Below are 26358 nucleotides of genomic sequence, written 5' to 3'. Positions count from 1 at the left end.
GCTAACGGAAGAGTATGAGCTGTTAAGAGGCGAGGAAGCGAAACAGGGAAAAATGGTGGCACACAGCCTATACCACCTACCCATGGAATACGACAGCAAAGAGTGCTGTTGGCGCTGCAAGGAACGCGGACACCACCGCTTCCAATGTAAGGGCCCCTGGAGGAAGTTCTGCTCCCGGTGTGGCCAAGACAACATCCTCTCCAGGGACTGCCCATGCCCTCCGACTAGCCCAATTACCGAGAACGCATCCCGAACGCCGTCCAACGCTATTAAAGGAAGCCGCCAAGCACCGTACGTCCGACCAGAGAAGCCGAGGGAACCACCCGCCAGCAAATCAACCGCAAAAACACAAGTAGATGGCCGATTCTATATACCAGTGGTCATCGAGGACATGAGCGTGCGCGCACTAGTGGACACCGGCGCCACCCTATCCTATGTAGATGACACCGTACGGAAACACCTAGAAAAGAACAACATCAAGGCACGCCCCAACAAGCGAAGTATCCAGCTGGCAGACCAAACGTGCGTCTTTACCTCAAATTCCTACCCGGCAAGGATTGTGTATCAAGGACGAGCCACAGACGCGATGCTGTCCGTTATCCCAAACTTGGCCGAACAGGTAATCCTCGGAATGGACTTCCTAAGAAAGAGGGGAATCATCCTCACGCTGGATGGCCAGCCGCTAGAGGCCACCGTGACCAAGAGAGCACCCGAACTGGATACGCTATGTGCATTGACGAGCCGAGAACACCTGAGCGACGAACAAAACACGGAACTGGGAAACTTCCTGGCGCATCACCAAAAGCGGTTTGGCGAAATCATCGGACCGAGCACTGCAGCCGAGCATACGATTCGTCTCAAACACAACCGACCGCTGAAGCAACGATACTACCCCCGCAACCCGGCCATGCAACAAGTAATCAACGAAGAGGTAGACGAGTTATTAGCCGGAGGAAGAATAGAACCATCACGAAGCGCGTACAGCTCGCCAATCGTGCTAGTCCGCAAAAAACAGGGCACGTGGAGGATGTGCATAGATTACCGTCAGCTCAACGCCGCCAGCGAACCAGACGCTTACCCGTTGCCGCAAATTGGAGCCATTCTCGACCAGCTGAAAGAGGCGAAATTCATCTCGACCATTGACTTGAAGAACGGCTACTGGCAAATCCCGCTCGCCAGAGCATCCCGACCATACACCGCATTTACAGTTCCTTGCAGAGGGTTGTTCCAGTGGAAAGTCATGCCATTTGGCCTACACTCTGCTCCGGCTACCTTTCAACGCGCTCTGGATTCGATACTTGGGCCCGAACTCCAACCAAAAGTTTTCGCCTACCTGGACGATATCATCGTATTGGGAGATACCTTCGAAGAACACTTGGCGATCTTGAGGGAAGTGTTCGAGCGCCTACAAAGACACAGGATGCAAGTAAACTTCGAAAAGTGCAGCTTCGTCCAGCAACAACTCCATTACCTAGGACACGTCATCAGTTCGAAAGGAATTCACACCGATCCAGCAAAAGTATCCGCTGTACAAGAGATGCCCGCACCGAAAACACTCAAAGAGCTCCGCCGTTTTCTTGGACTCGCGTCGTGGTACCGCCGCTTCGTGGTCGACTTCTCTATGCTCGCCGCGCCGCTTAACCAACTGCTGAAAAAGGGACAAGTCTGGAAATGGGAGGCGCAACAAAATCACGCTTTCAAAGCACTCAAGGATAAGCTTTCCAGCGCGCCAATACTTTGTTGTCCGGACTTCTCTCGACCGTTTTTTCTCCAGACCGACGCGAGCGGAGAGGGCCTGGGCGTCGTGCTCTATCAACGCCATTCCGACCACGAGAACGTAGTAGCTTACGCCAGCCGAAGCCTAACCCAGCTGGAAAAGCGATACTCGGCCACCGAACAGGAATGCCTAGCCGTGCTATGGGGTATCCGTAAGATGAGACCGTACCTGGAGGGGTATCACTTCACCGTCATCACCGACCACCACTCACTAAAATGGCTGCACTCGCTCCAGAACCCCTCTGGACGTCTGGCAAGATGGGCACTGGAATTGCAACAATATAATTTCGAGATAGAATACCGAAAAGGAGCACAGAACGTGGTAGCCGACGCACTCTCCCGCTGCCCGCTACAACACGCCGATGACGACATTTTGTACACCATAACCAACGGAACAAACGACTGGCACGAGAGGAAAGCAAGACAGGTGCGGGAAAAACCTCAAGCACATCCAGATTACCAGATCGTCGATGACCGACTCTTCCGCCACATTCCCCCGAGAAATCAACTTTCGCGGTCACCGCAATGGAAGCTGTGCATCACAGCCGACCGACGAAAGGACGTACTACAGGAAGTCCACGACGCCGCCGCCGCCGGACATCTCGGGGTGAAGAAGACGCTTAAGAGAGCACAACAGAACTATTACTGGCCCGGGATGTTCCGCGATGTCCTCAAACACGTACGGAAGTGTATCAGATGCTCAGAATACAAAGTCGAGCAAAGACGCCCAGCAGGATTGATGGCAACCATGCAATCATCACGGCCGTGGGAAATAGTAACCGCTGACTTCGTGGGACCACTGCCCCGTTCCAAGCAAGGAAATACTTGTCTCCTCGTCATGGTGGATAAATTCTCCAAGTGGGTGGAGTTGATCCCAGTGCGCCAAGCGACAACGACAAGCGTAATCAAAGCATTCCAAGAAAGAGTCATATACCGATTTGGCTGCCCGAAAACCTTCCTCACCGACAATGGTAAACAATTCGTCGGGAAGGCATTAGCAGCGTTTTTGAACGACCACCGCATCGATCACAAGTTTACGGCAGCTTACGCCCCGCACGAAAACCCCACCGAGCGAACCAACCGAGTCGTGAAAACCATGATAGCTCAGCGATGCAAGGACGACCACCGCACCTGGGACCAGGAGATTCCGCAAATAGCATTCGCGATAAACACGGCTAGCCACGAGTCGACAACAGCATCAGCAGCAGAAATCAACTTCGGTAGAGACCTTACAGCACCGCAGCAAGTGCGCACGGAGGGAGCAGTACCAGCAGAGCCACCAACCGTACCACCGTCCATCACCAAGTTATGGGACGAGATAAAAGGGCACCTAGCCAAAGCTTCAAAGCAACAGAAAAAACACTACGACTTACGCAGACGGCAATGGAAGCCACGCATAGGCGAGCAGGTGATGAAAAGGGACCACCCACTCTCATCCGCGGCCGACAAATTCGCCCAGAAGTTAGCACCAAAATTTTCCGGCCCATATTTGGTGATGGAATATGTTTCCACGAACACGGTGAAAGTAGGCCACCCGGGGCAAACAAAGCAGCAACACGCGCACTTGCAAGATTTAAAGCCGTACAAATTCTAAACAACCCTCGTTTTGCTCACTCATTGCAGGAACCAACCGTCCAACAATGAGTCGAAAACAGCGGCAACCCACACCACCGGACTCACCGAAACCGATACGCCCGTGGCGCCCGCCGTTTGAGGCAACAGTGTGGCCGGCAAACAAACCGAAGATTCAGAGAATCCAAATTTTTCATGGGCCACCAATAGAGCAACTAATGGCCATAAAAGAAGACCCACAACCAGAGCCACAGGGACGGGGCGACACCGAATACATCGAAACAAAGAAAACGTCATGCGAAGAGGGGCACCCCGATCCCGAACAATTTTTCGGGGAACTAAAACTAAAACGCCCGACAAAACTGAGCAAAAAGTGCTGGAAATTCTATTATAAGAACCAGCGCGTCAAGGTGAAGATGATGGGCGAGAACCGGGCGAAAGTCTCGCTGATGGGAATCAACCGAATGGTACAAGTCGAATGAGACAGCAAGAGAAGAGGCCGCCGCATTTCTTTTTTATATTTTTATATTTTCATACCTTATACAAAAACTTGTTAGATTTAAGTCAGAAATGATTTGTAAATTATTTTCACAAAAAAAAAAAAAAAAAAAAAAAAAATACATACATATCTACATAACATTAAAAGGGGAACAAGAGAAGTACGACAACGGACACAGTTTAGTACGACTCCTCCCCCGACAAAAAAAAAAAAAAAAAAAAAAAAAAAAAAAAACAACAACAACAAAACAGTGGAACATTTTTTTTGAACAATTACAATAACATTAACTCTGTTAGATATAAGTGGAATGACTCTGTATATTTTTGGAAAAAAAAAAATTTTTTTTTAAATAAAGTGCTTCGCCCACATGCACACCGGCACAAGACCTAGGCCATGCCTGGAGATCCATCTTTCCCCACCGCAGCTTTCCGTCAACCGAAGTGGGAGGGGGACTGTAACGTAGCGTTACAATAAACCACTTGTACTTATGCTTGTATAGCATAGTCAACAACCACTAATAGCAAACCAATGAAAAAGCACAATAATGGTGCGTTGACTTCTCAACCAGTTTCTATAGCATAGCCAAAAACCACTTGTATAGCATAGTCAACAACCACTGATAGCAAACGAATGAAAAAGCACAATAATGGTGCGTTGACTTCTCAACCAGTTTGCGGCACCACCCATATAAACATTGAATTTGCATTTTTGCAATTCAGTCCTCGCAGGTGAGCCAGCGGGAGTGGTTGTCTTTTTAAAGACAAAATTGCCACTCCGGCTAGCTAGCCGAGTGGAAGGGGGCGCTGTCATGGCGCGAGTCACCCTCCACCAGAGTTGGACGACGCGAGTGGTGTCTTCGGACTATCCTTCCCTCCGTCGCCCACCCTGGTGTTGAGCGGCCCGCTGCCTTAATGACCAAATAACCCCCCTCCCCCGCGGCTCGGACTGAGCGGAAGGGGCGCTCTCATGGCGCGAGTCACCCTTCACCTGGGCTGGACGACGCGAGTGGTGTCTTCGGACTATCCTTCCCTCCGTCGCCCACCCTGGTGTTGAGCGGCCCGCTGCCTTAATGACCAAATAACCCCCTCCCCCCTCAGCTCTGATTTTAGTAGGCTGGCCGGAGCGGAGGAACCACTCCCTCTAGTTAGCTGGGGAGAAGAGGGTGCGGCCGTGGCGCGAGTCACCCCCTGCTGCACCAGGATGACGCGAGTGGTGTCTTCGGACTACCCTTCCCTCCGTCGTCCTGGTCTGGTAAGGAATGACTCGCCGCCGGAACGACCGCACGACCCCCTCTCCGCAGCTCTGGTTTCGGCCGTGAGCCGATGCGTGCGCACAAGGGGCTACCGCTGTGCCGTTAAGGTGCACTTCCCCTCCGCCACGGGTCGACCCACGGCGCCTCGGCTGGTACAACCCCACCCCCCTTACGCACCTTCTACTAGTGTGCAAGTAGGGAGGCGGGGGTGTCCAGTGGTGAAACCAGCACTAACCCCAGTCCTCGCAGTTTCTCCCGCAGGTGACTGACCCCGCCGATTACCGAGCCTGCCGAAGACGTTCGATCAGCCCGATCCTGCCGAAGCCGACCGACCAATACAAGTCCGCTGGTACGTCCATCCTACCCCGCCCGGAACACGCTGCCGCTGTCCAGGTAAACCCCGTCGCCAGCCCATCTCCCCTCTCACCACGGCCCTGGTACGCGCTCCGTAGCCCACCGCCGCATCGTCGCCCCTCTGGTGCCGCCGCTGCTACGACGACCGTTGGCCGTTCGCCATCCTACCGCCGTTAAGCCGCTGCATCCGTCGCGCCGCTGCTACGACGTCCGTTGGCCGTCCGACATCCTACCGCCGTTAGGCCGCTGCATCTGTCACGTCGCTGCTACGACGACCGTTGGCCGTTCGCCATCCTACCGCCGTTAAGCCGCTGCATCCGTCACGCCGCTGCTACGACGACCGTTGGCCGTTCGCCACCCTACCGCCGTTAAGCCGCTGCATCCGTCACGCCGCTGCTACGACGTCCGTTGGCCGTCCGCCATCCTACCGCCGTTAAGCCGCTGCATCCGTCCCGCCACTGCGACGACGACCGTTGGCCGCTTGCCATCCTACCGCAGTTAAGCCGTTGCTTCTATCCCGCCGCTGCTTCCGTACCGCCGTACCAGTCCGTCCGTTACCCGACCGTTCAGCCGCCCTACCGAGCCTCCGTTAGTCGACGCTCCGCCCCCCTCGCCATCTTGCGACGGAAAGCTGCTGTCCGCCTAATATCTCCAGCCGTGTGTGCGTGTGTTCGTAACACCTAAATATTGTGTATTTATTCAGTAGGGGTTTGTGGGACCTTTACTCGACTCTGGATTGACTGAGCGTTACCCCAGCCTTAGACAAAACCCACCTCATAAGATTCAAGGGGTTGCGTAGCGCAACCCTTTCAAGTTGTCAGCGCAATATATAGCTTTTCCAAACCAATCGTCAACCTCACCTATCCGTGGCGAAAGCTGCCGACCTCGAACTCCTCATTGATCTAGGGGGTGGGAGGGCGGTATGGCCTAGAAGGTCGCATGTAATCATAAAAAATCGTTCCCGATATGGTCGGGCCTGGTACCGGAACGTACCGGATCTGCATCCGACAAAGAACCATCAACATCGATAACACTTCCCAAGGACTTCGGGAAGTGTCCTTATCGACCTTATTTAATTTGGAGGTAATTAATTTTCAAACCATTTTCATATTTAGCCACTTTATTATAATCCCATTTAAAAACAAGTAAATGTGTCTAAGTTCGGGTGTAGCCAAACACTTATACTCAGCGTGGACTTCAATTGTACATTTCATTTCAGATAAATTACTTTTCTATATAATACGTGGCACCGCCCCTTTAAAAGAAAAATGTCTCCCCTTTTCTCCTACAGTAAAACTTGATAAGTGAAATATCATTAATTCAAAACAATTTTTGCTAAGTTATAGCTTATTATTCTAGTCTACGACCCTTTTAAAATTGTTTTATATCTAAGTTACCGTGTCCTTTAACCGATCCGGTCCATTTTTACTAGAAATATTTTCTGCTATAAAGAAAATATATGTATACAATTTTATTACGATCCGTTAATTTTTCTTCTAGTTATGGCTCCCGAAACATAGAAACTTGCTTAGTCATAAAAGGGGCGGTGCCACGCCCATTTTGTTAAATTTGAAGCTTTTCCTATATATTGTTATAAATCCACTTGGGAAATGAAATACCATTGATATAAACCTCTTTTTTACAAAGATATAGCTTATTTTATTCGTCCGCGACCCTTTTAAAAATCTTTTATATAAAAGTGGGCGTTGTCCTTAACCGGTTTCGTTAATTTTTCTTCAAATCATTCCTTATAGTGAAGGCAACCTCTCTGCCGAATATTGTTACGGCAGTTTTAACGATTTTTGATTTATGATTAATAATATTTGAAAAATTTAATTTATCACAAGTGGGCGGTGCCACGCCCATTTAAAAAAAATTTTCAAATCTTTATCAAGGGTCTCAATATCAGTACACATGTCAAATTTGAACATTCTAGGTGTATTATTTACTAAATTATCCGGTTTTTGGTGTTTTCCAAAATTTTATATATATAAAAAGTGGGCGTGGCTATCATCCGATTTCGCTCATTTTCAATACGAATCTATTCTGGGTCCAGATAAGCTAGTGTACCAAATTTGGTGAAGTTATCGTGCTAACGGGCGGACGGACGGACATGGCTCAAACAAATTTTTCTTCGATACTGATGATTTTGATGTATGGATGTCTATATCTATCTCGATTCCTTTATACCTGTACAACCAACCGTTATCCAATCAAAGTTAATATACTCTGTGTGCAAAGCACGCTGAGTATAAAAATTACGTAAGTTGTTTGCTAGCTGCCTTTGACGTCAATGACATGGTATTTGCAATTATTATATCCTTGGATTAAAATATAAACTGCAGTGTATGTGGTATCTAATATTTTCATGTACGGTAAGATTACAAATTTTTATTATAAAACAAAAATGAATGCTCAACATGCTAGGCATTAGCGTGGATCATTGAACTTAGTGAAACAAAAGTGTACAATGGTGTTAAAAAAAAATGCATAACCAGTATGTTTGCTTTGGGTAGACCACCTAGTCAAGAAGGGTGCTAGAGTTGCATTCTATGGTCCAGAGCCCTTCTGTAGACTCACGAAGACGCAAACAAGGAAAACATTAAGAAACTGGGAAACAAAGCAGTTCACACAACACTGATTTCAATGCCCAGGAAAAAAACAGGAAAATATTGTTATGCTACCGGCAAAGGGAATATCAACTAAACTTAATAATAGCAGTGTTTTTTTTTTTACACGTACATACGTCTACGTTTGCGCGTAAACAAATCGCTTAACCTCACTTAGATAATGCTTAGGAGACCCATCTAGCGGCAACTAGCTACAGAACATGTTGTACCGAAAAGCGGAGATACAAGCCTACGTTGTTCATACTGTATAACCTATAGCTGAATCGGATGCGATGAATAGTGGGCACACACCATTTGTTGAGGTAATACATAGAGGTGAAAAACATAGACACATATTTCAGGGGTATCTGAGTATAATGCGTCTTGAAATTTAGGAGTAATAATTTTCTGCGCAGCTATTTCAGAAGAGTAGATAAAGTTTAACGCTTAGCAGTCCATATATAGTTTAAGCGTAAACGTATATATGTAGATGTAAAGCTAATATAAGCAGAGGGTACCTACGAACTCTCAGCGGGTGCTATACAAAACACTGTAGTCTACGTTATCATCTTAATAAATTAAATCTATCTTCTGTCGCTTTTGTGAGCTGGACAATGAAATGCCGGATCACATTCTCACAATGTGTTGCTCTGGCAAGACATTCTCACATCTAAGTGGTGTGACTTTTAAACCCTGCGTAATATGGATTAAAAATCCTGAAGAGGTGCTCAATTATATTTAAAGCCTCCACATACAGTAATAGGCTGAAAAGTTAAGAACAATAGATCTAAATAAAGGTTGCAATGCATTGAGGTCTAGTAATAATAATGTTTACTTTGCCTGGTGGCAGCGCTGATATAGGTCGAGCTTCAAAAAAAAATTGGAACATTGGAGGTTTTTGGAAAATTGTTATTGTATTTTCAAAAGTAATAAAAATAATACATTCTTTCGCAAATTGTATCATGCCCGTTGCATTTTTGCTACTTGCCACTGTATGTAGAATGGCGAGTGGACATTTTAGTTTAATTATAAATACATATACGTAGGTGTATGCATATCACGTTCTTTTCACGCACACATGTTCGTGCATATTTGATGTAACGCGCTTTAGTTAAAAGCTTCTAATGTGATGGAGCTTGACAATTGTCCCAAAGCCTAAGCGAAAATGTGAACATTTTGTTCCAACCCCACAAACCCTTGTCAATGTAATAATGGACAATAACCCATATCCTGAAATTTTTTCAATGTTTCATATTCACACAAACAGGTAAGCACGTAAATATGTGTGCATGTAAAGCGTGGTGGTATTTATGTGTCGCCATTGTGACAAATCGTGCGGATCGTGTAAACAGTGCAACATTGTAAGGATGGAAAATGTAGTGCTTCGATTTTTATCAAAATGAGAATAATCATTTACCCAGCTACACACACATGTACAGATATATGTGGCTTGTATTGGTAAAAGTACATGTTGTTGAATAAATATTTTTATATATGTAAGCAAATGAGGATATTGCGTTTATTTGTATGGACGGTAGACACACTGCCTTTAAATTAAAATTGACATGACTGTAACATGCCGGCTTGCATATTTTTAGCAACCTTTTTTTTATACAAAAGTATATTGCAGGAATTTCTGACGTTATTGTGTATATACTTAGATATGGAAAAGTATGTCAGAATATAATTTTTGCATTTACAGAGGATCAAGCAACACGGGTGATAAATTTATATGAACAATTGAAAGAGCAAGCCACGACATTTTATTATGAAACTATATATGTATATGTTTGACAACTGATAAAAATCTATAACTGAACTATATTCCAGAAACTACTCGTGGCTTTCCGAACCGCGTTGCCGTTGCCTTTGACCTGTGGATATTGAAAAACGGTAGAAGAGTGATTTCGCAGGACATATCATTATTGATTTTTTTAGAATAGTAAAAAAGAATTATTAAAAAATAAAAATATTTAAAAATTTTTACAGTCTCAGTTTAACGAGTAAGAATTTAAAATTGTTGCATAAATTCATAAATTTACAAAAACTTTAATTAATTTGAGGGAAAATTTTTCTTCAATCTTTTCAATCTTGAATACCTGATTGAATATTCCTTCCAATATTTAAGGATTTCTGTATCAAAAAAATTATTATTTACTTCCTTTATTCTAGTTTCGTTTGATGTTTTTCCGCCAATTTCCATACCAAATTGGAAACTCTTGCAATAAATTTTTGAGTAACTTCCCGGATGTTAGGTCTAGAAACTTGTCGGTACCCGGTGACAATTTAAGACAATTAATTATGGCAATTTAATTTAAGAGACTTGAAACTTTGAAACAAAATTTTGGCTCTATTATGTTATAATAATTAGGATAAACGAGTTGTCTATATTGGATAAAGATTGAGATAATTAGAAAGTCCATTTACAACATGTGGAATCGTTTTTGTTTTTATCGGTCTATTGATGCAGTATTCAAGCTTCGATTCGAGCTCAAGGCGAGAACAATAATTTTTATGATAATTATTGCATTTTTTAATTTTTCTATACATGAAAAAATGTTTTTTTTTTTTTTTTTTTATGCGTACTGATAATGAAGGCTTGGCAACCTTCGAAATAAATCTATCTGCTCAGCTATAGCACTTGTGGATAAAACAAGTTTGATATATTATCGATCATCTGTCTTACAGGATGTTCAATATGGAGGCGCATAGGGACGATTATTTTCAGCGGGTGATAAAAAGAGGCATAGAATGAAACCACGATAGTCAATTTAAAATCAGGTGATCGGTTTTGTTTGTAATTTTGACGTCTATGCAGTAGTTATGACACTTGATTTATCCACAATGGCTATGGCAGGTTGTCTGAAAAATTTTCTACCTACTATTCCAAAACAAAAAAAAAAAAACAAAAAAAATTTTTCAAATTTAAAAAATTAAAAAAAAAGACAATACTTATCATAAAAATTATTGTTCTGGCCTTGAGTTCGAATCAAATCTTGAACATGTGGAATCTAGCGATCGCAATTTGATAACTTCCCGTACAGCTAAATTCTTGAAACTAAGAACATAATTCAGAACCCCACGATACTGAACAAAAGCGAACAAGATTTTTTCTAGGTGGTTTAGGGATCGTGAAAATTCAAAAAATCGTCCGAACATGGACATTTTGCTTTAGTGTTTTAAGGTGCTTTGCGATAACCCAGAGATCTGATACTTTGAACGTAACTTTGGACTTTATAAGGTTGTAAGATTAGGGATAAAAGAGTTTTATAGACGGAACAAGAATAGAATAGAACTCCACGATACTGAACAAAAGCGAACAAGATTTTTTCTAGGTGGTTTAGGGATCGTGAAAATTCAAAAAATCGTCCGAACATGGACATTTTGCTTTAGTGTTTTAAGGTGCTTTGCGATAACCCAGAGACCTGATACTTTGAACGTAACTTTGGACTTTATAAGGTTGTAAGATTAATGATAAAAGAGTTTTATAGCCGGAACAAGGATAGTATAGAACTCCACGATACTGAACAAAAGCGAACAAGATTTTTTCTAGGTGGTTTAGGGAACGTGAAAATTCAATAAATCGTCCGAACATGGACATTTTGCTTTAGTGTTTTAAGGTGCTTTGCGATAACCCAGAGACCTGATACTTTGAACGTAACTTTGGACTTTATAAGGTTGTAAGATTAGGGATAAAAGTGTTTTATAGACGGAACAAGGATAGAATAGAACTCCACGATACTGAACAAAAGCGAACAAGATTTTTTCTAGGTGGTTTAGGGATCGTGAAAATTCAAAAAATCGTCCGAACATGGACATTTTGCTTTAGTGTTTTAAGGTGCTTTGCGATAACCCAGAGACCTGATACTTTGAACGTAACTTTGGACTTTATAAGGTTGTAAGATTAATGATAAAAGAGTTTTATAGCCGGAACAAGGATAGAATAGAACTCCACGATACTGAACAAAAGCGAACAAGATTTTTCTAGGTGGTTTAGGGATCGTGAAAATTCAAAAAATCGTCCGAACATGGAAATTTTGCTTTAGTGTTTTAAGGTGCTTTGCGATAACCCAGAGACCTGATACTTTGAACGTAACTTTGGACTTTATAAGGTTGTAAGATTAGGGATAAAAGAGTTTTATAGACGGAACAAGAATCGATATATTTAGAAGTACTGATCAGTTCGTTTAGAATTCAGGAATCTTGCGATCGATTTTTAGGTAACTACTAACTGAACTACAAACACGAAACCTTACATATGGCTCAGGTCACCTAGACAATACAACAAACGGAAGAAGTTAAATGAAGAAAAAAAATTTATATGTGCATACTTCCTTTATATAAATGGATAAAAAAAGAAACGAAAAATGTTTTTTAAACAAAAACGTAATTTTTTGAGCTTTGATATTCAAGATTTGACAATACCACTGTAAACGTTTTTATGAGAAACAAAAATATAAAGGTGGAATGCAATAAATAGTTTTTTGATATAACAAGCCGGATCCATGGGCATCTGGTGCAACAAATATAAAAGTCTCATTTGAAGTGTCAACAGAAATCAGCTGTTCTATCATGTATGTACATACTTCCATCCAAACATCTATAAACTTACATGCGCTTGCGCTGCCATCTGGCGAATGTTAGCAACTGCCGGTAATGCAGTGCTAGTTCTAATCAAATATTCACAAGAGTGCCATAGTACAAACAAATTAATAGTAGTAACAAATTTAACAAATTATTTTAATAAAATAACTATAGCTAAACAAAAGTACTGCGACTAATAAAGCCCAAAGCTCGCTAATAGCACGAATCCCCATATTTACAACGAAAACTTTATTTATAGATTTGGATTCCAAATAAGAGCCAAAAATGGACCCGTACATAAAAACAGCTATTAGAAATAATTTATAAAATCTTTACCTAAGTCCGGATCACCTTTATGTTTTTGTTTCTCATAAAAATTTAAAACAGTGGTTATGTTAAAGTTTGAATATAAAAGTTCCAAAAGGTTTTGTGTTTATTTAAAGAGAAATTTTTCGTTTCTTTTGGTCCATTTATATAAAGGAATTGTCATACTTTTTTAATAAAGTTTTGTATGCATCTGTTGCTAAATAAACCAATGTATTATCGTTATCTAATCGATAATATACCGATAGCAAATTAATATAATTTCCTTAAAAAATCGAAAAATTTTCGATGAAAATTCGATAGATTTTTGATAACAAATCGATAGATTTTCGATAAATAAAGAATAAAATTTCAACAACAAATCGATAACTATCGATTAGAAGCAGATCATTTCATGATATTAAATCGATCACTATTTGACAACCAATCCGATCACTTTTTGATAACATATAGATAGCTTTTTGTTTGCACATCGATAATTTATCTATAACAAATTAATAGTACGCTGTCAATAAAATTGCTATCATTTTCATTATAACAAAGCGACAACTCTTCGTTTATTTCTGTAACAACCAAATTTTCCATACAATTTCCGGGTGCTATAATTTATGTTTACGGTACTACCAACACTAGTGTTCTTTATAACAGACTTTTAAGGGCTTTCCGAAATTTGTTGGAGAATGATTTCTGTTAGATATTTATTTAGTGTAGAGACAGATAATAATATTATATATTATTTAAGGTTTCGAATTAAGTAGATTAAGTGACCGACGTGGCGAGTGTACGGTGTGAGTCAGAAAAAAAAAATTTTTAAATGTGGTTCGGTTTTTGGAATGAAGCCTTTTTGGAATATAGTGGAATAGTAGGTAGTATTTAATTAAGTTTACGTCTTCTTACTGATTTTTTGGCCTTTATTGTACTAAATTTTTATACTTTTCATGAAAGTTAAATGGTATATTAATTTTGGCACGAATCTCAAAGATGTAAGTAGTTAAAAGAGACGATATAGACCAACAAATATGTATACCGAAATGATCAGAGTGATGATCTGATTTGATTGAGCCGTATATTTCTATCTGTTTGACAGCCCCTCAAGTCTTTAAAAATCTAAATGAAATGTGGTGAGTGGGTATATTTGGCTTTCCGATTAATAATCTGTCGAAACCGAACGGATCGGACCACTAGAACATAGTTTTTATCATTTATACCTCATTTAACAGCCATATATATATTATTGTATATATATTATGTATAATATACGGCCAATTGTTCAAATGAGAGGCTTTTCTCAATTTCTTTCTCATTTTAACAGCCAGAAACTAGAAATTTTACAAGATGCTTACATAAACGTGGGATTAAGCAAATTAAATGGGGTTAAACTGAAATGAACGCCCTTGGTCGGGAAAAATCCCAAGTCATTCCGGTACATAGAATCGGCTGCCTTGGGAAGCGTTTTTCAATTTAATACATTCAGGCAATAATGTATTATGACATTTATGTAAGTAATATCGCTTATATAAATGTCATAAATTATTGGATGAAAAAACCATCAAGATCGTTTATTCATATAATATATATCGCATAAACGGATTGTTCAGATTTTATGAATTTTTGAAATTTTAACACATTATTGTTCAGCTTCGTTCATGAAAGGTATGAGGTCTTCACAACAGCTGGAGACAGTCCCGTCCTTATTTGTTTTAAATAAGAGTACGGTGTTTTTTTTTAGTTGTTCTGCATTTGTCAAAACGAAAAGTTTAAAAAGTTAAAATGTTTCAATTAAAGGCAATCTCAGTATACACAGTACGAGCTCAGTTGCGGATCAGCCGCCCTATTTTCCAGGTGTGAATGGTTCTAGCAATGGTAATGGAAAACGGCCACCACATAATTCCACATTCGTCGGCGTACAATCGAAGTAAGTTATATGACATTTTAAATCAGTTAAGTTTAGTTAAGACATCGAGGCATTTTAAACGAAAAATAGGAATTTAAATTGCATTTATTGACTCACAGTGCTTTTATTGCGACCAAGTTTTATAGAGAGTTTTATAATTATACTCAACAATTCCACACTAATACTTTATTGCTTCCAGGTTTCGACGGAAATATTACCATAAGGTATTGGTTGGGCTGCTCATATTATTTATAATACTTTTAGTCATAGCTGTAATAGTTATATGTTTGACGCGTAAGTACTCCTAAACACACACACACACACATACTTAACACTTTCGCAATATTTCCAACAAATATAAATTTTTTTTCATGCCATTCGTAACAAATCGTAAAATAGGACGCATGCCCATCGAGGTGTGTGCCAGCAAAGAGTGCCTTCGTACAGCGGTTGGCCTTTTATATTCAATGGACGAAGAGACTGATCCTTGTGAAGACTTTTATAAGTTTACATGTGGCCATTGGGCGGACGATCATCCCAAACCCGATTCGGCTACATCAAATGACTGGTTTCGTGAAAGGCAATCAAAAATTATGCGCACTGTACGCTCTTTTTTAAAAGCGAACATAAGCGAAGCGGAACCAGAAGCGGTGGGGAAAGCAAAAATTATGTATCGCGCTTGCATGAATACTGAACTGCTTGATAAGTTAGCATTAGATCCAGTTATAAAATTGCTACACAAATTTGAGCTGCCGATATTGCCGACCGGTTTCAATATGTCACTGCCGGCGGAGGTAATACGTAAATATGGTGACGATGTAACGTTTAATTGGTTGCACACTCTGGTGTTGATCAAAAAGAATTTGGGCATGGATTTAATGGTGGGATTTGATATATTTCCTGATCCGTTGAATCGTACGATTAATCGTATAGCTTTGGGTACGCCCGAAACGGACTCATCATTGCCATTGTAAGTGTTTTAGTATATTAATTATATGAAGTGATAATTTGTGAATGCTTTTACAGCAACAAAGACGACATGTACAAATTGCTAAATAAAATCAAACGTAAAGCGATTGCGGGTCACGAGGAGGAAGAGGAAGACAGCGTGGAAATTGAGGATGATATAGAGGAGGCAGAGAGGCAAACATCATCTGGATTGATCACTTATCTCACTTATATTAAGAAAATGATAGAAGCATATATTTTATATTTGAATCCAGATGCGGATGTTGAAATGGCTGACGACGCTATTACTGAAATGAGTGTACAGGCTGTGAAATTCGCAAAAAAGCTATACAGGGTGAGTTTGTACAAAGTAACTACAACATTTCTTTGAATCATATGAGCTTAAATTTTTGTTCAATGCTTCTAGGTTTTTTAGAACAATACAAAATAATAAACCAAACAATCTTGCTTTTCCAGAAAAAGTTAGGAAAGTTCAGTTCAAAAATGCATTGTTCATCTTAGTTTAAGATTTGTTGACAGATTGTAAATAGTTCGGAATCCCAATTTTACTCCGAAATAGTAACGAATTTATCCAATAGTATTGTTGAAATAATCCAAAAACAATCCCGAAATATCCTGTAGACAATCTGAAAAATTCCGAACTAGTTCCGATATGACGCCATAATCATACAAAACTGATGCGTATAGAATCCAAAAACTATTTCGAGGCGCATACCGGACGACTTGGAGCTACATCAGAAACGATATGAAACCATCCAAAACTGATCCAAAAGCAATATCATACTGATTGAGAGATAGGAATAATGCCGATTATTAACACCATGCGATTTTTAAAATCATCCGTTAAATGCTCCTGAAATAGTACTAAAATTGTACTGAAAATAAACCTAAAATCATTCCAAGAACTATATCGATTCCGAAAACAATCAGAACTAAGTCCCGCAGTGATCCCGAAAACAATTCATAAATTTTAGTCCTCAAACGATGCTGAATTAATCCCGAAAATAATATCTAAGTAGTCCCGAAAAACACATAACCAATCTTCGAAATACCTCGATACTCCAAGTCATCTCAAATTGATCCCAAAATAGTTCCGGAGCATTCTCGAATGACGAAATGATTCGGAGAAAGTCCCGAAAGGACCCCGACTATCGACTTTGTCCTGAAGTTGTTCCCAAATGATTGCTAAACCATTCTTAAATATTCCCGAATTGATCTTAAAATGGTTTCAAAGTAGCTCGAAAACTATCCAGACAAACTATCCAGAATTTTTTTTGGAGATGGTCCAGCACAGCTTAGAAACCCTCCCGTTATCATAACGAAACAACTAGGAATTGATTCCGAAGAGTTCTCTGGAGATAATCTTGAAATGATCGCGAAATGGCACGGAGTGATGTTTGGGCACTAGTCCAAATTTACCCGAAAACCGTTCGGAAACTTTCACAAAATAGTTGATTGTTCTTCAAAAAAAAAAAACCAAAGCGATCCCGAAAACAATTTCAAGGTGAACCGGATTAAGTGCAGAAATCCCAAACTATTTAAAAAACTTTCTAAAATCATCCCGAAGTGACTCAAATCAATTCAATAGACAAATTCGAACCTATTCAGGGACAAGCCCAAAATTATCCTAAAATTATATCGACATAACCAGAAGTCGGTTTGAAAAGTAATCCGAAATCAGTCCCGAAATGATGGGTTATAAAAATATTACAAAATGCTGAAAACAATTCGGAAATAGCTTCAATGTGGTCACGAAACAATCCAATGATTCCGTAAACAATTTAGAAAATATTCTGCTATGAATAAATCCCGAAATCATACCTTAAAGGTCTGAAAATTTTGACAAGATAGTCTCGAAATCATCCCCAAATAGTCCTAAACCCACCTATAAAACAATTCCGAAATTATTCATAGCCAGTCTTGATATTGTCCTGGAATAGATAGGAAGAACAATTAGATCTAATATGATCGTTTAAATAATGAGAAGTCATATCGAAATGTTCCTTAATAGTATATGCCTTATTTTCCAAATATCTGTGGTTAAACTTTTTGTGGTTCTCGTATCTTTTTAGTTAAAGGATGATGCCGAAAACCTCACTAAAACCTTACCAAACCCACTAGAAGACATTGTCTATACAAGCGTTGCTGATTTTCAAAATCAAACAGATAAATTAATCGCACCAAAAACCATACTCAACTGGGAACAATTTTTACAACAAATGATGAGAGAAGCAAATCACACGCAACACTTCAGCATTAGCGAAATGACAATCATCACAAGTCATGCAGACATACTCTATCTACAAGAGTTGTCCGAATTTCTGCAAAACACATCGCCTGCAAACATCGAGTTCTATATTTGGTTAAGTGTGGTAGAGGAATTAATATTACATACCACCAGCGAGATGCGTCTACTACACACCGAGTATTTGCGTCAAATAGTTGGCACTGAAGGCAGCTCACCGCGTTCACTTTATTGTGCACATGGCATTAACACCTTGATGGGTATGGCTGTGAGCTATGTGTTGGCCGATGATGATTTCACGCTCAAAAAATTGCCTAAGGTAGAGCGAATGTTAAGCGATATACGACATTCATTCGATAATTTAGTGCACAGTACTGCTTGGATGGATAAGGCGACGAAGCATGAAACGCTACAGAAATCAGCATCCATGAAGAGTTTTATCGGCTATCCGGAATGGTTGCGTAATGCAACTGCACTAAATGCACATTATGCTGGCGTGCGAGTTAACGAGAGTACGCACTTGGAGAATATGATTGATGTTTTGCGTTGGGAGTTGCAAGAAAAATTGGATAATTTCTATGAAACCGAACCATTCGGTTGGGCGACATCACCATCCCATGTGAATGCATTTCACACATTCCAATCGAATACGATAAGTAAGTGCAAAATGCAGTGCAAGTGCTGGAATAGCTGAAAGTTATTCAAATTAAATTATTTTTCATGTTTTTCATTCTTTTGCAGCTATACCCATTGCTATATTGCAGTATCCTTTCTATGATCTGGGGATGGAGTGAGTTGATGAGAGTCCTGCGCATTTAATTTGGCATTTCATGTGTTTTTCACTATTTTCATGTTGTTTTTTGCTTAACTGCACTGCACAGTTGTGCTTCTTTTTGAACACTGCAAATTATTGACAGCTATACTCAGCACAGTTTTATTGTATCAAATGGAGGAAAAATATGCTACATGTATCTATATTAATGTTATAAACTGGGACTGAGGATGGGATTTGGACTGGGTATGGACTGTAACTGGACTAGGAATAAGGGATGAAAAAGAATAAAAAGAACGAATTAGAAGAAAAAAGAGGAAAGGAGAAAGATACTGGGAGAGAGAAGAAGTTAGAAAAAGATAACGATAAAGATAAAGGGATAGATGGAGAGGAGGAGGTGAGGGAAAAAAGGAGAGGGATGAAGAGATGCATAGAAAGAGAAAGACAAAGGGAGGAGGGAGGGTTCTTAAAACTTGTGCAGATAGACCAAAGTTGGGGAGAGCAAAGTCTGCCGGTTTTGCTAGTGTAAAAATATAAGTACTATAACTTGTCACTTTGTCACTCTTGAAATATGAGTTTCGATATGAAATACAAAAAAATCTTTGCTCATAATTTGGTTTGTAGTTTTATAATCTGTTATACATAGTTTACTTAGGAAATCATAAGCAACCAAGTCGGCTGCACTAACAAAACACGTGTCTCTACCAGGTGCTTTGATTTTTCCAAAACTAATTTTAACAATTTAAATAAAGAGCTTTCTGAGATAACGTGGCCTCGATATAAAGAGGATATAGAGCAAAACGTTTTACATTTTAATAAAACCATGTATACTATATTTGAAAAACATGTGCCCAAACGCAGATGCTCGTACATTGAGCCAGTGCAAGCCTGGTTTACTAAAGAGCTAAAAGCTTTAAAAAATAAGAAATCACGTTTATTCAAATTATATAAGAGAACCGGTTTACATTCTGATTATGCACAGTACGCTATTTTCCATCATAAGTATTTTGAACTTAATAAAATGTGTTATAAAGCTTACATATGTAAAATTAAAAGAAACCCGAAATCTTTTTATAATTTCGTAAATTCTAAACGCAGAACTATCGGGTTTTCTTCTGCCATGAAATTTAAAAATAGCATTTCCAGCGACAATCAAGAGATTGCAAACTTCTTCGCTCAATTCTTTCATTCTAATTACTCTGCTGTGGTTGATTCATCACCTACAAATTATCCGTATGAGCTCCATTCTAGTAACTCAATATATGCCCCACATTTGCTGCCTGAAGATGTTCTACTACATCTAAAGACCCTAAGAGAATCCTTCAAATACGGTCCCGATTTGAACCCAACATGTTTTCTTAAAAAATGTGCGGAATACATTTACGAGCCCCTAACTGATCTGTTTAACCTCTCTTTAAAAAATGGCATTTTCCCGACGGCTTGGAAGGAATCTTTTCTTATCCCACTCCATAAAAAAGGAAGCAAGTCGTCTATTGAAAACTATCGTGGAATAGCGAAGCTCTCCACTATCCCTAAGCTTTTTGAAGCAATCGTTACTAATTATATTACATTTTTGATTTCTAAATTGATAGATAGTTCTCAGCATGGCTTTTGTAGAGCCAAGTCAACCACAACCAATTTGCTTGAATTTACAACTCACGTCTTTAATGGGTTTAGAGACAATCATCATACCGACGTTATATACACTGATTTCAGCAAAGCATTCGACAAAGTACGCCACTCATTACTTGTTTATAAACTCGAATTGCTTGGTTTTCAACCTGGCCTAACTCGCTGGATCTCCTCCTATTTTTACGGTAGAACTGAAAGAGTCATGTTCCCTCCGGTGTGCCTCAGGGCAGCCATCTCGGTCCTATTCTGTTTTTGCTCTTTATAAACGATGTTTCCACAACTATAAAATATTCTAAAATTTTAATGTGTGTCGACGACGTAAAACTTTTTAAGTCATACGCGTCAGTTGAAGAAAGTTCTGTACTCCTAAGCGGATTTAAATTGTTTAGTTACTTGGTGTAATGCGAATTTTATGCCGCTCAACATAGAAAAATGTAAATCCATGTGTTTTTCACGTGGGAATATACAGCCAGCTTCCTACACAATTAATGTCCAAACTCTAGAAAGCGTTGATGTTTTTGTCGACTTGGGAGTTACAATGAATTGCAAACTTAGTTTCAACCCTCATATTAATGCCACAGTCAATAAAGCGAGAGGAGTTTTAGCATTTGTGAAAAGATGGGCAAAAGAGTTTAGTGATCCTTACGTTACAAAAACCCTTTTTACATCATTGGTGAGGCCGATATTAGAATATGGATCGATATTTTGGAATCCACGTTATGAAGTTCATGTGGATAGACTAGAATCAATTCAAAAACGTTTTTTACTTTTCGCCTTGAGAAATCTTCCATTAGACTCTCCGTATAATCTTCCTCCTTACACTAATCGGTTAAAACTAATAAATCTTCCTACCCTTGCAAGTCGTAGAGAAATGCTAGGTGTACATTTATGGCTATACTTTTAAATTGATCGATTTTAAGCCCATTTCTTTTGAACGAAGTAAAGTTGAATGTTCCACGCCGAATTTCAAGGCATTATAAACCTATAATTCTTAAACAATGCAGAAGCAATTTCCAACTACACGAACCTTTTTTATATTTGTGTGAAGATTATAACTCTCACTCGAGAATAATTAATGTTTCGGACTCGCTCTTTGCCATAAAAAAGACGGTTCTATGTTCTCTTTATAATTAAAAAATCATATTTATACTTTTAGTCTATTGTATTTTGTGAACCTATATTTCTCAGCTGATGAGTTTCTCTGTAGCTGAGCGGTTTTAGATCTCGGCGCTTAAGAAGCCACTGCCTCTCAGACTTGGTAACAATAAAAATTATAAATTATAAAAAATATAATAATAATAATGAATTTAGGATACAAATAAAAAAACTATGTATGAATTAAAAAAACAAAAACAAAAAATAAAAAACAATACAGGATTAGCCTGGTTTCATCGGGCCACTTGAGGGCAGTGCGCTGCCACAACGTCCGAGAGAAAAAAAATATGGCCATTAAATACAAAAAGTAAATTTGATTTCAGATTTTTAAAGTCAACACTTTTACGGTCTTTTGTTACAACAAAACATCTAATGATGTTACTGGCATCCAAAAATTAGTTAATCTGGGCACAAAAGGGACATTGTTAAACTAAGTTGGAAATTGTTCTGGGACATTTAGCTTAACATGAATGGACCCGCCAGCAAACACAGCTGGTTTTTGTCAAGGGCATGCCTTTCAAGGAAGATAAACCCTTACTATACTAACTATACTGATGTTTAAATTACACTACTTATATTAGGCTACCAGGGGGCACAATGTAAGTAAGTTATAGACTAGCCGTATACCAGTTTTCTATAAATCAGCTAAAGGTTCCATATAGTGCCCTCAACAAACTTTTTACCCGGCCTGTATTGCAGAAAAATTGCAAAGGCGCCTTTCGACGATTGGTCAGATTTTTTTATGCATGCATCTCAAATTTTCATCAAGCAATCTATAGTAAAATCTGAAAAAGATTTAAAATATATAACTTGCGATTTGGGAGATATTAAGAATAGTCTAGCTATGTCTTCCACTTAATTGACAAAGCATTTCCCGTAAATATTCGAAAAAAAATTTCAAGACTGGTTCCTGACTGAGCCCTATTCATACACCTACATTCCTTAATAGTTCACCCAGTGTTTGGCGTCAACAACTGTACAGCAGAACTTAGGTGCCTAACAAGAAATATAGTTATTTCAGCACTTGATTAGCTTAGTTAAGGCCAATAATTTTTCAAGTCTCTACTGGTAAAGAGGACTAGATCGCAAAATTCCGTCGTGACCAGGAAATCAGCATAACATTCAATTCCTGGAATGTTTGAATTTTTATCAAAAATTGTTCTATGCAGTCACCAGTGAGTTCGACAGTTTGTGACAGCCCTCAACTTCATGTTACCCCTTTAATTGGTGTTAGTAGCATTAAAAAGGAGTTATCTCTAATACTTATAGCTCTAGATATCTTCCTAAACTCAATAGGGGTGATATCGAACTCCATACAAAAGACGTTGCAGAAATCTACCAGACTGAATATCTTTCCCCCAACCTTCCTGTTTAGTTTGGATATATTCGCCAACTTCAATATACTCCCGTCCTAGATTAATTCCCCACCCATTTTACTTTTACAAACAAATTTAATGGTCTTGCTAAAGACTAACTAAGTCGGAGCTGGTCTGAGTGCTGAAGCGTGATTGCGGCCCGGACTGTGAACATTTTGCTTTTTTTCAAAACAGCCTATAAAGATGTTGAGCGATGCAATAGAAATTGTAGAAATAATGTCCAGTCATCTCCAGCAGATCAGGTGTTAATAGAAGAGAACTAAACTGAAAATTCCAACGAAATATTCTTAGAGAAAGCCAGCAGCATTTTCGAATGTTTCCCGATACCAGTGCAAAGCAAACGGAGTTCCCTTAGCTCTGTTATATACATTACGCATACCTGCCACATTGCTGTCGACTATTATCCCATATTCTGTAATATGTTGGGGAACAGTATATCCCCCAGAGGAGAGACATCTAAACTTATTGACTTTATAACTAAGCGTCTACAGAACTAGCTCGGTTTTATTCGGGCAGCCAATTGTTCACAGGATGCAGATGACTAGGCCAAGAACAATTAATTTTAGGTTGTCAGTATATCCTCGCTTTACTCTACGGCCCCTACCCGCTGGGTCTTAGAGCACGTCGTTCATCAAAAGTGTCCAGAGAAGGGGTTGAAACTATTTCTACTTGCAGGTTACATCTTCTCACCTTTCTTTGAGCCTCTGACTCTCTTTTCTCCACCGTTTTGTAGTTCGCCAGTCTGGTATCTGACTAAAGTTGATTCGAATCCCAAAACTTAACGCTGGCAAGACATTGTTCTAAGTTATTAAAAAAAGTTCTGAAAACGCCCCAAGGGAACATATTTTTGTAGAAAACAATCAGATCCAAAATTAAAGTAAATTTAGCGGTTGGTTCACAGAACCTGGGGCCAAATCGTAACATACAATCCGTGATCGGTTTCCGGTTTTTGATTGAAAATAGCTCCGAAATGGTGTATCGGCTTAATGAAATATGTGAACTAGGGCAACGCGACCTCACAAGATCCAAAAAATTGTATTATTTTTTTTTTTTAAATAGTTGGTGAGCCTAATTTGTACCGTTTGAGTGAATATAGTTTTCGATCTGTAATCGTATCTTACGATTCCATACCTGAACTAAGTTTGAAACTGTTTAGGGTAAACTTTTACTTTGTTTAGTGTCTGCTTTTAAATACCACTCGTCCTAATTCTTTCGGCTTCATCCAACACTTCTTCAATATTTCGATATTCATTACTTCGTTCTTTTCTATCGACTTACTTTCCATCTTCCCACCCGCCTTTTTATTTCTCCCTCTACCTCTCTATCACTTTTCACCTTACTCGCTCCCCATTTTTATTGTCCCATTACTGTCCCCCTCATTTTCCCTTTCTTTTTCTTCCCAATGCTCTCTCACCTCCTTTCTTTTAACATTAGTATTTCTTGGCCTCCGTGCTTTCTTCTCTGTCTTTCACTCATCACGCAATCTCGTTCTGTTTTCCTATTTTTTCTTCTCTTCCTACAATTTCCTAATATTTTCCTTTTCTCTCACACCTTATTTTTCCTTGCTCTTTACCATCCTTTGAACTCTTCTTTTCTCTTTCACCAATTTCCATTATCTTCTCCCATTCCCTTAATTTCAATACATTGTGAAAATATGGGGAATTTCAATTTTTTTGCAGAAAGGAGTGCAGCCCTACCCCTTCTTCAAATGGGATCAATATATTTATAGTAACTTCACATTTATTTACACTTTTTGTAGTTTCACCTAATTTGATTACTCACACATTTCACGCAACTACTATTTCAAGCACCATTTCGAGGCACAACAATGTAAGCAAAGTTCTCCAAAAACATCTTTTTCGAAACTCATTTTATTTTAATAAAACTAGAGCACTTAATTATGGCTCCGTTGGCACAATATTGGGCCATGAACTTACGCATGGATTCGATGATAGTGGACGAATGTTCGACAAGAACGGCAATATGTTGCAATGGTGGTCGAATGAGACAATCAAGGAATATATAAATCGTACTGAATGTTTTGTGGAACAATATAGTCGATATTATTTAGATGACATTGATGAATATGTAAGTTAAATGAGTTGAAAAATTTTTAAATCCAAAACTAAAATTATATTTCACAGATCGATGGAGAGTTAACGTTGGGTGAGAATATAGCCGATAATGGTGGAATGCGCGAAGCATTTTACGCTTATGGAAGGTATGTTAAGGAAATGGGTGCTGAACGTCTCAAACTACCAGGGCTGGAGAAATACACTAGTGAGCAGCTATTTTTTATATCCTTTGGTAATTTATGGTGCGAAACTTATACACCGGCGGCATCACGTTACGCGCTCGAGGACTCACATTGTCCTGGTAAAATACGTTTACGGGGGGTACTCGCTAATTCGGAAGAGTTTGCAAAAACGTTTCAATGTAAACGTGGTACAGCCATGAATCCGGATCAGAAAAAGTGTCGTATTTGGTGAGTGCCGAAGAAGCAAAGAGTAGTATGTCAATTTTACGAACGAGAAATTGCACTGAAGATGGCAAAACTCTGAAATTGGTTTGTCTTCAAATTAAGTTTGACAAATGAGGACGGAAAATCGGTACATCAATCGAAACATCAATTATCCACCCTGTCGGAAAATCTACAGAACAAAATAAGTGATTTAATTAGTGAAGAACTTTTTGGTGATTTCGAACGTGATTTTTAGAAAATATTGAAAAAACACAAACAAATGCGTTTTATACTAACCTTTTAGACTAAAGCTTGTTTTAAATTAAACTTAATCAAAATTCATGAAAGTTTGACGTTTTCTTAATCTTTCAATTTCTCAAAACAATGAACCAATAAACTCTTACTGAACTATTAAATTTAGGAAATATGAAATTAATTGTAAACTATTCTAGTCATACTTTTTATTTGCTCAATAACCTTAAAATTTAAAAATTTTTTAAGGGCTTATGTAAATAAAACTATAAACATTTTTCAATCTCTAGAAGTCTGTACTTTTTAAGCTTAATTAAAGGGCAAGAATTTCGAAACGATATCATAACATATCGATACTTTTATCGCTCGATGCTGTTGGTTTTTATGTAATACTACATAAATACATTTTATCTAAAATGATGTTTTTGGTACCAATTGTCCAATTTTGGTATCGCAAAGAGTTGCGAGATATGATCGGTCATAGATGGAAAATTGCTAAACCCTTTTCATTATGGCGTCTAACAAAAACCCCCATCTCCAATGAACACATTTTTTTTATGCCTCCAACTGCACCGAAGTTGGAATTTCAAAAAGGGGCTGCTTTTAGCAGAAAATTTGAATCTTGTGATATG

General features: G+C 39.2%; 1 protein-coding gene across 1 annotated transcript in view; it reads left to right on the top strand.

The window, feature by feature from the left end:
• Positions 1–25936, top strand: part of Nep5 (Neprilysin 5) — a 31966-nt gene extending 6030 nt beyond the window's left edge. Inside the window, exons 2-9 of the mRNA XM_067768776.1 lie at positions 14756–14885; positions 15064–15158; positions 15264–15834; positions 15891–16167; positions 17906–18734; positions 18820–18868; positions 24903–25101; positions 25158–25936. Coding sequence (XP_067624877.1) covers positions 14756–14885; positions 15064–15158; positions 15264–15834; positions 15891–16167; positions 17906–18734; positions 18820–18868; positions 24903–25101; positions 25158–25502 — 2495 coding nt within the window. The 3' untranslated portion in view covers positions 25503–25936. The remainder of the gene's footprint in view (positions 1–14755; positions 14886–15063; positions 15159–15263; positions 15835–15890; positions 16168–17905; positions 18735–18819; positions 18869–24902; positions 25102–25157) is intronic.
• The last annotated feature ends 422 nt before the right edge of the window (positions 25937–26358 follow it).

The sequence above is a fragment of the Eurosta solidaginis genome, chromosome 1 (genome assembly GCF_040869045.1).
Source record: "Eurosta solidaginis isolate ZX-2024a chromosome 1, ASM4086904v1, whole genome shotgun sequence".
NCBI classification, from domain to species: Eukaryota; Metazoa; Arthropoda; class Insecta; order Diptera; family Tephritidae; genus Eurosta; species Eurosta solidaginis.
Note: the sequence above shows the minus strand (reverse complement) of the source record. Positions and strands in the feature narration are given on the sequence as shown.